General features: G+C 46.6%; 1 protein-coding gene across 2 annotated transcripts in view; it reads right to left on the bottom strand.

Moving 5' to 3' along the window:
* Window positions 1-13,364, bottom strand: part of EYE (conserved oligomeric Golgi complex component-related / COG complex component-like protein) — a 77,267-nt gene that overhangs the window by 20,503 nt on the left and 43,400 nt on the right. For both annotated transcript variants that reach the window (XR_015189075.1, XM_086519385.1), the window contains exons 6-7: window positions 4,443-4,573; window positions 4,175-4,358 (exon numbers count right to left, since the gene is read on the bottom strand). Coding sequence is in view for 1 of the 2 variants with exons in the window: in XM_086519385.1 (XP_086375511.1) it covers window positions 4,175-4,358; window positions 4,443-4,573 (315 nt within the window). In the remaining variant the exon portion in view is untranslated. The remainder of the gene's footprint in view (window positions 1-4,174; window positions 4,359-4,442; window positions 4,574-13,364) is intronic.

Genomic DNA, 13,364 nt, shown 5'->3' with positions numbered 1-13,364 from the left:
ACCGCCTTTGCCACGAGTCGCTTAGCGAGAGAGGGACAGCCCTTCTTGCGACCCCCTCTGCAGATACAGACATCTTCCCTTGCAACTATCCCTCGTGGTCTGACGAGCATTGACATCCGGCGCCAATGGGACTTCTTCGACAACGGCTTCATTCGTTTTCTCGGCGACCCCTCAGCAGACCATGAGGCAGCCTACTTCAGGGTCCATGTTCTGTTCCTTGCCGCTAGGGGGACAGAGGCCTTGGACTCAGCAGTTGGCTTCTCCTTCCCCCTTTGCAGCAGAGACCAGACAGAGTGGACTCTCGACTCAGTGTTGGGATGGTTGCACACTCAGGTCCTAGAGTTCTCTCACCACATGGGAGAACTAGGAGTTACAGACATGCTCCAGACTTTGTGGCCATTGACCAAGTTTGCAGTGACACCTCTAGATTCAGCAGGATGTAGACACATTGTGGTTTAGTTCTTTGCCGATACACAGTGCTTGCCATGCTATGTATACATTCATGAGGACTCCTGGACAGAGGAGGTGGCTTTACGTACGATCCGCTCTGCTTGGGCTTGGGCCAGGCACTCGATGCAGTCACGCCTATCTAGAGGACACTCGGATGCAGATTACTCCCCATTCAAGCCAGCCTCAAAGATAGCCCGTCTAGCTGCTGCGGCAGCATCTGTTCTCTCTCGCTCCCCATGAGGATCGTCTCATGGAATGTGCAGGGACTAGGTGGGCCCCAGTTTCAGCGTCAACGGGGCCGACTGCGTCAGGAGCTTCAGCGCTGCCTTGTGGGCGAAGAGATTGATCTCCATATGCTTCAGAAGCACCATCTGTGTGAGAGCCGCATTAGACGTTGTGGTCAGCTCTTGCGTGGACGATATGATACTTTTTGGTCAGCTGCTTTTGGACCTGGAGGCATCCAAGGTGGGATATGTATGACTATTGCGGAATCTTTACAGCAGGCCATTGTGGGTAGAGGGATTATTGTGCCAGGCAGGGCTCAGTGGATTACTATGCAGGTTCAAGGTGGCCTAGTGGGTTTCCAGAACATCTATGCGCCCAATGTGGCGAGTGCTCGTACAAAGTTTTGGTCTCAGATAGTTGAGTCTCTGCCGTCGGCAAAACATTGGTGCATAGGAGGGGACTTCAACATGTTGGAGGACCCTTCTGACAGGATTGGTGGCAGCCATGCTACAGTGCATGGAGTTGAGCTGGCAGCTTGGGAGAGGTTTTGTATGACTCTGAGGGTTTCAGATGTTTGACAGCACTCTGGTTTTGTGAGGCCCCCAGACAGCCTTGCCTTCTCTCGGTCGGACCGCAGAGTGGGAGGAGTGAATCTATCGCGGATAGATCGCTTCTACACTAGTGACCACTTCAGTGACTTGGGCGGGATAGTGGGCATTCTGGCAGGGACCTCCTTCTCGGACCATGCACCAGTGATCCTCACAGTAGCAGACAGGCAAGGGAGTGGAAACACGATGCTTCGCATCCAAGAGAGAGTCTTGTTGGACTCAGCACTCAAAGAGCGGGTAGAGGCTCTTTGGACAGAGAGCTTGGACAGGTAGGAGTCTCCTGCTGACAGAGTGGCCTCAGGCCTAGCCCAGATTCGCCGCTTTTTTCTCCAAGAGTCTCTGGCTCGCCGAGATGCCGCGAGAGAGGAGGATCAGCGTCTGACTGGCTAGAGTTCACAAGTTTGTCAGAGGAGGTGCAGAATCTTCAGCTACAGGGCATGAGAGGGGTGCATAGCATGTGCCAGGACATCTCAAAGTCAGCTCCAACTGAGTGGCTCACGCCTCTCAAGCCAGTAGCACCCCGATGGATGGGAGCCTTCACACGACTGGAGGTTCTCATCTCAGTCAGGGCCTGCTCAGAGACTGTTCCAGCCCTTTTCTTCAAGCTCCAGGGTGGGGACGCCTTCAGCGAGTTTCAGTAGAGGCCCCCCAGGTGGCAGAGTGCTGTTTTCAGAGGATCCGAGTAGTGGACATCTGGGGGAAGACTTGTGTCATAGATCCTGACCCAGCAGCTCTTGAGACTGGACACTGGAGGCTGTGGGCTTGGAAGTGTTGTCCACTGGCACGAGTACAGTGGGATCCTGGCGAGTGGCTATGGAGGGATCCCTTCTCTTCTGCAGACCACCCAGGAGTCCCGTTCTTTCAGTACACTGTTCTCCTGGGACGTCATATACTAGCAGCACAGAGAGAGGTCCGCCCCGCCGCTGCAACACCTCATTGGCAAGAGGAGGGTCTCACAGCTGAGTTCTTGGCAACATTTTGGGAGAGGTTGTGGGACTCCAGACAACCGAGGCGAGTCACCTTGTTTCAATGGCTGGTCGCACACAGAGCTACAGCAGTTGGGAGCTAGCTAGTGCATAGTGGTCTCTCGGCCGCATGTGCAGCTTGTGACCATCTTGTGGAGAGTCAGCGTCACTGTCTGTGGGACTGTCCCTTGGCCCAGCAGGTGTGGCTACGAGTACTTCAGTTGATGCCTGCTCTCTCCACAACTCGATAGTACACTTGGGGAGCAGCGGCTTGGTCCACCCTCACGGGCCCGGCACTTCAGTTTGAGCTATCCTCCACCAACAGGATGATAGTGATGCAGGAGGGGCGACCTACACTTCAGCCTGCTACAGAGCTTACTCCACAGGAGTGGTGCAGCGAGAGAGAGGAGTGTTGGGAGCTCGTCAGTGGCCTGACACTCTGGTTCATATGGCGGGCCCGTTGTTTCCGCATCTTTGAGACTCACCCTATGCCACTAGCAGAGACTGTATGCGATTTTTGGCTAGAGCTGATCCACACTCTCGGAGGACAGCTCGAGGGACTTTAGGGCAGCTCCAACCACATGCAGGAGCGCAGAGAGGCTTTCCTACGACTCTGGCGTCCTGGGCCCTTCTACACCATGGTCCAGGGTGTACTACGATGGCACTACCGACCACCTGTGTGGCTTTTCCCTCCCCCCATTTCTTGATTTAGCCCCATTGTACATATGCTGGTTTTTTCATTGGGAGAGTCTCCCACCATGGTTGTTATAGCCCTCTCTTGAAGAGGTGATTGTAGCCCTATGGGCAGTTTCAGTAACTAATAGAAGGATCTTTTTCTCGTTAAAAAAAAAAACCTTTCGATGCTGCAAAGTTTTCAACAATTTTTGAATTACATGTTACCCCCTCTGATGCCCAAGGTGGTACCTCCTCCTCCGCCACCAGAAAGTACGAGAGCTTCCAACCGGCAACCTTCCCAGCCGTCTGTTCCAACTAGGGGAGTCTCCAGGAATATGGTGCAGCCATCTGACCCTAATCCAATGCAAGCGCCGTTGCCCCCACCACCACCGCCATCAAGCTACAATGGTTGGAGCCCATATGGATACCCTTATTATCCATACCCGCGATACCCGCCTAGACAACCCAAAGATTTCAAGGACGGCGGCAGGACAGTCAAAATTTTTTACTTTTTCCGGGGTGAAAGATTGGAAGAAAGCATTGCAGTTCCTACAATAATTCGACAACATCTATGCTTTGGGGAACTATACAGAAGAATCCAAGATTTCTCGAGCAACACGATTTCTTAAAGATAATGCTATGCAATGGTGGAGTTCAATCGCAACACAACCGCATGCTCCAAGGACCTGGCAAGCTTTCAAGACAGTATTTGCACGCTGTTAGCGATACACCATTGGACTACCATCACCATTGCAGCAATATTGTCTCTCCAAGCTAGTCTTGAAGAATTTTAAACAATTCAAAACACCATTTAAAGAGAATGCAAACAAAAGCGCTTGAATTGAAAAATACTTTCAAAGGCATCATTTCAATCAACAAGCTGTATTAGAACCAAGAAAGACATGAATAATGCATTATCCATTATGATGATCTACTCTATCAATGTACTTGACATATCCAAGGGCAACTCTCAATCACACACACGAGACTTTTGAAACGAAACCAACCAGATGAGTGCCAGAAGTGTCCCAAAAGTGTTAAATCAACTACTAAAATCACAAATTCCAGGGCGCTTTCTTTGTATCCTTCATACGTCTATTCTATTAATGTACTCGAGAGATCCATGCCCAGCTCTCAATGACTATTAGAGAACACAAGAATTAATCAAATAAACCAACCAGATGAGTGCCACAAGAGCTTCTTGTCCCAAAAGTGTTAAGCCAACTACTAAAATCTCAAATTTAAGCGTACCTTTCTTTGTATCCTTCATAAGGAGAGTATATTGCATTCAAGACTTTGGCCATATCTTTTGCTTCAATGGAATCGAAAAGGTGTTGGATATTCCTTGCAAATGTTCCAGTCATGCTATGGAGTGTAATTAGAAGCCCTAATTGAGTGTGTTCGAAGTTTTCACTTTTTTGGCCACCAACTGGTCCTGAAGGCACAGATAGATGTAAGATAAATACTGAAGCTGAGATGTAAGGAGGACGATGTAAATGGGAGGCTTTCAAGGACAAACCTGATACAGATAAAATATCATAAGAAGAAGACTCTATTCGTAGGGAAAATGATGTTGATATAGAAGACATGGTCTCAATCAACAGCTTTGGAACCAGTGATTTGTAATTCTCAGGAAAAGCTATTGAGCACCTGGAAAGAAATAAAGACAAACAAAATGGTGGGAGTTTCATAAACAGACTTGAGCACACATGTAGGTTTTGAAATTATAAAGATACTGCAAGTTTTCTTTTTTTTTTTTTGAGAACCTTACATTTAAGTAGAATTTAGGAAAATAGGAACTTGCCATCGTTTGTTGAGTAACCTACTGCAAATCCCTGCATTCACGCCATACCCTGGCCAACATTGCTCTTCCCCACCTGCCCACAGTAAATTCCCAGACTTGCTTGCACTCCTCCCCCACCTACCCCACACTACCTCCAGCACGTAGTCCCCTTCCTAACAACTGACATGTCCCAGCATGTTTTGCTTTCAAGCTCCACCTTTCAACCACATATGCATCGCAAGGGGAGTTGCCATACATGCCAATACACAAATATATAATGCGGTTTTCCAACATGAACTATTTAATTGGTTGATAATTTCAATATGCCCATGGCCCAATATGCAATCAGCAATGTATGACACGCGGGACCCTATGCATAAGGCTTTAGGATAATCTTGTATTTTAATGACACTTCATGACTTGAGAACTCAAAAAACAACAAAACTCTGATGAACATGAAGATTGGTTGATTGCTAGTTTTGTTTGAAGAGTGATACAACAGTCCTTTATATAGGAGATGAAAAGACACGTGTATAGTGATGGGGGCATGCACGAACTCCAACAGGAGATACTTCATATGGGAAAGCTGATCATTTCAAAAAAAAGGACATGGCCATCCAGTTTTTGGCCTAGTTATCTCCTCAGTATTCCAATATCTATTCTTCGCTTATTACGAGTGGCACATTGAATATTATTTCTTAAGACGAGATTGTTCCAAAGGTTTTCGACCACAAGGAGTGGTTCAATGCAGGGAAGAAGTCAAGCTCTGAAGCCTTGGCCGGTTCTTCCAACAACAACAAGAAGCAAAAGGGTAAGAAGAAAAGTACCAACATTCCAAAGAAGAGAGATGCTGAAAAAGATGCTTTGAAGGGAGATAGGCATCGCAATCATTTGGGGAGAAAGGCCATTATTGGCAAGTTGGACTTCTATAGTGCGGTACAGTCACCAGCCTTTGTTCATTTGGAGTATTTCCTTCACAAGATTCTCCATGTGATTAAGACGGTCTTTGCCATTCGAGATGGTTGCGATTGGATTCTTGATAGTGGTTCTTCATGGCACAAGACACCTCTTCAAAGGATCTTTGTCCAACATGAGGCGCCATCGCCATACTATTTTCATTGGCGATGTTTGTGGAAGGCTCTCTATGGACTAAAGCAAGCCCCTCCAGCGTGGTACCAGATGATAGACTCTTTCTTCCTACAGCACTCCTTGCGTCATTCTTCTGCAGACCTAGACTTGTATATTTTTCAGTGAGGGAGGATTGGTGACTCTTATTATCCTCTATGTGGACGATCTTGTGATTACAAGTAGCCATGTTGAGCTAATTCGCAGTACTATGGAGACCTTGGCTAAGGAGTTTGAGATGACAAACCTCGGCTTGCTTCACTAATTTCTTGAATTGGAGATATGGCAAACAAAGGTGGCATCTTTCTCTCTCAGCAACGCTCTGTCCAAGAGTTGTTGGAAGCATTTGGTATGACTAAGTGCAATCTCCTATGTATCCCAACCAGAAGTTGTCACAATGACCCCTCAGATGTAGCAGATGCTACAAGTTATAAGAAGCTAGTCGATTTATTTGGGTGCTCTACACCCAGTTTGATGTCATCATGCCGGTGGGACTCAGCTCTTTCAAAAATCATGCAAAGACCTGCAAAGTCACATATTAAGCAGGCTCTTCGAGCTCTGCGGTATTTAAAGCAGTCAAAATCGTTAGCCATTTTCTAAGTGGCTGGAGGTAAGGACTCCAAGATAATCTTCGAGGATGGAGTGATTCAGATTTGGGTGGAGATCCAGATGGACAACGGTCGACTATAGGTTGCACATTTTCTTTTCGCCAAGGAGCAATTTCATGGAGCAATAAGAACAGCCTGCAGTTGCCTTATCATCCACATAGGCAGAGTTTGTAGTGCTACATGTGCGTTAGTGTGGTTATGGAGGCTACTTTCGGAGGTTGGCTTGCCACAACAGACAACCACAATCTACTCTGACAACCAGAGTTATATAGCCCTTGCGAGGAACCTAGTTTTCCATGCCCATACCCAATATATAGAGATACAGTATCATTATGTTCGTGAGAAGACCAAGGATCACTCTATTCGGCTAGAGTATGGTCCGACGTTCGACAACCCTGTTCATATCTTAACCAAACCTCTACCACAAGCGCCTTTATTGTCACCAACGTGTGACTACTATCTATCCTTTTTGTTGATTTCTTTCTTATTATCTATTTACTTTCACTTTTTGGAAACACCCCTCGGGAAATCTAACTGCCCTGCATTGCATAGCTAGTGTGGAACTGTCCAGAGGGAGTCCAGGCCTGAGGGCAAGAGAGCACTAAGGTTGGACAAGGACTATGGTTAGCCAAGTGGGGTCATTGACTAGCCAAAGTGGAATCCTTTGCTACAGAGGCTACATTTCAGTTCTGGATGTGGCCGCAGTGTACAAAGAGGGTCGGATGACCTAGAAAGATACAATGGCAGCATCTCCTAAAATTTAGGGAATTGCTATTTTGGGACCTGAAAATGTCTTCGCGTCATTACGTGCAGTTTGACATGGGGATCATTTTGTTACTCTCTGGCCCAGTCAACAGAGGCTGCAGGTGAGATATTTTTAGACCGGAGGGTCTAAAGCGGGAAAATGCACAAATGAGTGACACTTGGCACTCTGAGGCCAGTTTACTACTTATAGAGAAGGCAAAAACGTGATTTATAGTTGGGAGGCTCATTCTGCAAGTTCCTGTCACAGGTTAAGAGCTATGGAGTGCTTGCTTTCCCTCTTATGCACAGTGCGGTGCCAGGAGTAATGCCCTGCACGCTACGCACTGCCCTCTCTCTCCCCTTTGGCAGTATGTTATGCCCCACTAGTGGGCTCTTCATTTGACCAATGTACAGTTGTGTGGGTTCATGCGCGATTGCCGAGGCAAGAGCCTCTTGCACAGGTACTGGATTAGCTAGCGGCTAATCCCCCCGCAGGTACAGGTGAATTCGGAGAGGTTTCACGCCAGAAATCTTGTCCGATTCAAAGGGCAAGTAGCCCTACAGGTGCGGGAGCTCGAGGACTTGCTACGGATGCGACCGACACGCGAAACGGAGCCCGAAACAGTAAATTACAGCCTGCTGTGTATTTTTGCAGGTTTAGGGTTTTGGCCCTAAACGGACCCTAATACCCCCAGGAGGTTCGGGGACGCAAGGGGACCGCTGTACAGGTGATCTGGCGCATTTTCAGGGCTGAAAACAGAGAATTCAGCGTGCTGCAGATTCTCGCCAGGTTTTGCAAAGTGCCCGTATGCGTCGGGAAAGTCATTTAATGCGTGGGAATACTGACCGTGAAGGGTTCTAGTACAGTTATGCTGCCGAAATCGGGCTGGAACAGTGGAAATTCAGCCGAGTTTGTGCGGGGCAGCTTGTAGGGAACCACAACGTTTATTCCCTCTTTTGAACAATAAAGAAATACCGAAAGGGGCGCCTAAGTTAGGGGCCAATTTGGTGTCCGTCTACTCATACAGGTGCAATCTAGCAGCCTGTATCCCTCTCCCCTTTGTTGTGTCTTGAAAGTACAGGTAAAATAGACGACTAATAATGGGTGAAAGCTAAATCAAGGTTTGAAGTACCGCCCTTTTTGGATTGAACAGGCCGGTTTCATGGTTCCATCGACGGGATTAAATCACTTTTTCCCATAGAAGTGAGCCTTGGTCAGTTTTGGGCTTGAAGACACAGGGGATCATAGACCAGACAAAGGGAATTGCAATTATGGCTGACAGACCAGATGATGTGACTGAAGAGGTTTCCTCTTCACAGGGTCAACAGACACATGAAGTGGGTGAGTCCTCAAGACCACCACAGACAGATGACGATATATTCAGGACCCAGTTGGCTACTGTTGTGGCTATGTTCACACAAGTAATGCAGAACCCAAGGTTTTTAGCCTTTCTGCAACCTTCTGTTCCGTCTCAGCAAGTTGGGTCACTGGATCATATTCAAAAGCCTGTTAAGGCTCGAGCACAGGTGATTCATACCGCACAGTCAATGGAAACACCTGTACACTTGACGGAGAACATGCAGTCTTCACAACCTGTGCCTAAGGTGCAAGAACAGGTGGCTAAGATGCCAGTCTTTCAAGCTGTACCAGTTCAGCCCGCCACCTTTCAGCAGCCTATAGCTGGTTCTAATGGGCAGGGAAGCAACCTACAGGCTATGCAACAGGTCTTCCCACCACCTTCAGTACACCCTGGCTATTTTGGAGGTGGATCGGTATTCCAGAGCATGGCTGGTCATGCACCTGGAAATCAGTTTTACACGCCAGGAACAGTGTTTGGGGGTGCTCAAACGATGATGCCTAACCCCATGTACAGTGTCATGGGTATGCAACCAGGGTTTCAGAGCACTCAGGGCCAATTTGGGATGCCGCAGGCAAATTTTGGTATGGCTGGAATTACAAATCAGCAGCCAAATATGGCATTTCCAGGTCAAGTTAATAGCGGCCAAGGAACACAGATGAACCCTAATAGTGTTCCCATGTTTCAGTCACTTCCATATGACAATTTAACGCCGCTGGAGAGGCCAACTCCGTACAAAGAAGGTGGCAAAGGTGTGTCTTTCACGACCTTTACAGGGTTTGATGACAGGAAGAAGGCTCTTTCATTCCTCCACCAGTTTGACAAGGCCTATGCAGGGGGAAACTTTACAGAGGCTTCAAAGGTCCGCAAGGCAGCCACTTTCTTGACAGGGAATGCAGGACAATGGTGGACAACTTTATTGCTTCAAGGGCAAGCTCCATCCACATGGATTTACTTCAAACAGATTTTTGCAGCAGCATGGTTATCTAATGACTTTCAAGCAGATGTCATGACAGAATGGCACCAGCTAAATGCTGCCACTTGCAGAAATCTGGATGATTACAATCGGAAGTTTTGGAAAGCTCTACTTCCAGTAACTTCCTATAGGTTTGTGCCATTGACAGAACAGATTGAAAAATACTGTTGTGGCCTACCTAAAGGATTAAGAAAGTACTGCACGAAGACAAAAGTCACTACTTTGACGCAGCTCATCGAGGTAGCAAACACTGGCAATGGTTTGCTCAAGGGAGAAGATTGTGAATTTAACACTGGCGTCAAGGCAGGATCAGGCAAGAAAAATTCAGCCAAGAAGCACGTTCCCAATGAGGCTCCTAAAGGGACTCAGGAGTCAGCCAACGCAGGGAAAGACAAAGCTACGGCTGAATCAAAAAAAGGACCAGCAAAGAAATGGAAAAGACGTTTTCCTCGCAAGTCAGAAGAGCAAAAGAAGGTCCTGAGGACAGAGAACAAATGCTTTATATGTGAGCAGCCTGGCCACATTGCTTACAACTGTCCTACAAAGAAAAGGCCAGCTGATTCTGAAGACAAGGAGGACAGGAAAGAAAAGAAGCCCATGGCTGGTCTAGTGCCAGATATGGTGGGCGACAAGCCAAATTCAGATGCAAGTGAGCTTTGCAGAGCATGGGGAAAGGTCAGGGATCAAACAGTGCTTATCTTCTTTGATCCAGGTGCTAAAGCCAACTTTATTTCCCCAGAATTGGCTTCAAAGTTGGGAATCAGGCCTGAAGAGATGGGGTATACAGCAGAGGCAGGTTTGGCATGTCCTGGCCATACAGAGGCTGTGACGCCCATCATTGGAAAGTTGCGTCTACATATCCAGTCCTATGTAGATGCTGAAGAATTGTACATCATGCCACTGGACGGATGTGATGTGTTGTTAGGTATTCCTTGGTTGTTTCGTGTACAGGGAATCATGGATGCCTACAACAAAAAGATCACTGTACAGAGCAGGGGAAAGACTCACATTCTGGATGTAAAGCTTAAAGGGGAGTCTATTCCTACTGTATCAGCTTCTGCTATTACTTCTGTAATGAAAAAGCATCTTTCTGCGTACTTGGTTTTTGCACGTGAAGTGTCAGATTGTGATGAATCAAATTTATCTGTGCTAGATAAAGAAAGGTCAATGTTTTTACAACAGTATAGTGACTGCTTTTCCGATTCATTACCGTCTCAATTACCGCCAGAGAGACCCGAGGACCATGCGATAGATTTGGTGCCAGGCAGTAGCCCACCAAATAAGCCTCCGTACAGGGTTAGTGCGGCTCAGCAGAAAGAGATAATGGGCCAAGTACCGGAGCTGTTAGAAAAGGGGCTGATTCAACCCAGTTCATCTCCATTCTGTTCTCCAGTGTTGTTGGTGCAGAAAAAGGATGGCTCATGGCGTATGTGCATCGACTAGCGTGCACTGAACAAGAATACCATCAAGAATAGGTTCCCTATACCTAGAATTGATGATATTATGGACAAATTAGAAGGAGCAGCTATGTTTAGCAGGATAGATCTAAAGAGTGGGTACCATCAGATCCGCATTAGATCAGAGGATGTGCACAAGACTGCTTTTAGAACGACGTTTGGCCTTTACGAATTTTTAGTGATGCCCTTTGGTCTCACAAATGCTCCTGCTACGTTCAATAGGATGATGGATAGAATTTTCCGTCCACACCAGTAGTTTGTTGGTACATTCTTTGATGACATGATAGTCTACTCAAAGAATGAAGAGGAGCATAGGCATCACTTGGCCATTGTGTTCAAAGAGCTACGCAGTCATAGGTTGCTCATCAATGCAAAGAAAAGTGAGTTTTTTCTGGAAGAGATTCACTTTCTGGGACACATTGTCTCAAAGGATGGTGTCAGAATGGATCCTGCAAAAGTTGAAGCGATCAAGTCATGGCCAAATTTGAAGACGGTGCATGATGTCCGAAGCTTTTTGGGACTATGCTCCTATTACAGAAGGTTTATCCGAAATTTCGCTGAGATTGCTTCACCTTTACATGCTCTTCAAAAGAAGGCAGTCACCTTTAGATGGACACAGAAAGAGATTTCAGCTTTTAATCTCTTAAAGGAAAAGATGACTTCGGATCCAGTCATTGTGTTGCCAGATCTTAGGAAGTCATTTGTGGTCCAGTGTGACGCCTGCGGTAGTAGCATTGGTGCAGTGCTAATGCAAGATGGCAGGGTAGTAGCCTATGAGAGCAGAATTTTGCAAGGGCCAGAGATGACCATGCAGGTCTATGAGAAAGAGTGACTGGCTGTGATTCATGCGCTCTTAAGTTGGAAACACTACCTGCTAGGTGCAGATTTCGTTGTCCAAACGGACCATCAGACCTTGCGATACTTCGTGACACAAACAAAGTTATCTGAGAAGCATATGCGATGGGCAAATATCTTGTCCATGTTCCATTTTCAGATTGTGCATGTGGAAGGCAAGAAGAACGTTGTGGCTGATGCCTTGTCAAGGAAGCCACAAATTTCAGCTGTGTCGATTCCTTATCATCATGAACTTGATGATATGAGAGAACAGTATGCAAATGATGAAGATTTTGCAAGGGTCTTCGAGCAACTAATGGATGGACAACGTCATGAACACTATCTTCTTAAAGACGGGTTCATGATGATGCATGGCAGATTGTGTGTCACAAAGCCATTGCGACGCAAAGTTATGGAAGAGAGTCATGTCCCACCGTATGCAGGGCATCGTGGTATCGATGCTACAGTTAAAGCGGTTGAGACATTCTTCTACTAGCCTACATTGACAAGGGATGTGGATGCCTTTGTGCGAGAATGCCTAATATGCCAAAAGGTCAAGTTTGACAGGCAAAAGGCACCAGGGTTATTGCAACCACTACCTATTCCAGATAAACCATGGGAAAGTATTGCTATGGATTTTATCTTTGATCTTCCGAGAACGCACACAGGAAATGATGGTATTTGGACCATTATTTGCAGATTCAGCAAACAGGCTCATTTTATTCCTATCAGGAAGAAGATAAAGCCAGATCAGATGGCACGCTTGTTTATGAGCAATATTTTCAAGTATCATGGCATGCCACAATCGATTGTTAGCGACCGTGATCCACGCATGACAAGTTTGTTCTGGAGAGGCTTGTTTGAGAATATGGGCACCACGCTCAAATTCTCTTCGTCATTTCATCCTCAAACAGATGGGCAGTCAGAAGAGGCAAATTCTACTGTCCTAGATCTACTGGAGTGTTATGTGTCAGAGCATAAAGGAAAGTGGGAGCAGTATTTGCCATTGGTGGAGTATGCATACAATAATACAGTGCATTCATCAACTGGCAAGGCACCCTTTGAGATAGTTGAAGGTGGCAAGAAAGTTCCTCCCATACTTCATACAAAGGACAAGATATTTGAAGCAGATAAGTATGTTCAGGACATGGATGAAATGTACAAGAAGGTCAAAGTGGCCTTAGAAAGGATTCAGGCAAAACAAAAGAAAGCAGCTGATCGTCACCGTCGTGAAGTGGTATATTCACTTGGTGATTGGGTGCTTTTACGCTTTGAAAAGGCAAGGTTAAAGAAGATGAAGGGCAAGGAAAGACTGTTTCCAAAGCTCAGCATGCGTTACTATGGGCCTTTTCAAGTATGCGACATAATCAGTGATGTTGCATATAGGCTGAAATTGCCTGACAGTTGGAAGATTCACAATGCGTTTCATGTGAGTCTTCTCAGACCCTATGTGGGTGATGTGCAAGAAGATATGCCAGCTTAAGATCAGCCGGAAGTCGAGGAACTTGACGAGATCTTGGTCCCTGAACAGATTTTGGCACACAAAGAAAGGAAAG

Source organism: Adiantum capillus-veneris, chromosome 9 (genome assembly GCF_014529385.1).
Source record: "Adiantum capillus-veneris isolate H3 chromosome 9, ASM1452938v2, whole genome shotgun sequence".
Taxonomy (NCBI): Eukaryota; Viridiplantae; Streptophyta; class Polypodiopsida; order Polypodiales; family Pteridaceae; genus Adiantum; species Adiantum capillus-veneris.
Note: the sequence above shows the minus strand (reverse complement) of the source record. Positions and strands in the feature narration are given on the sequence as shown.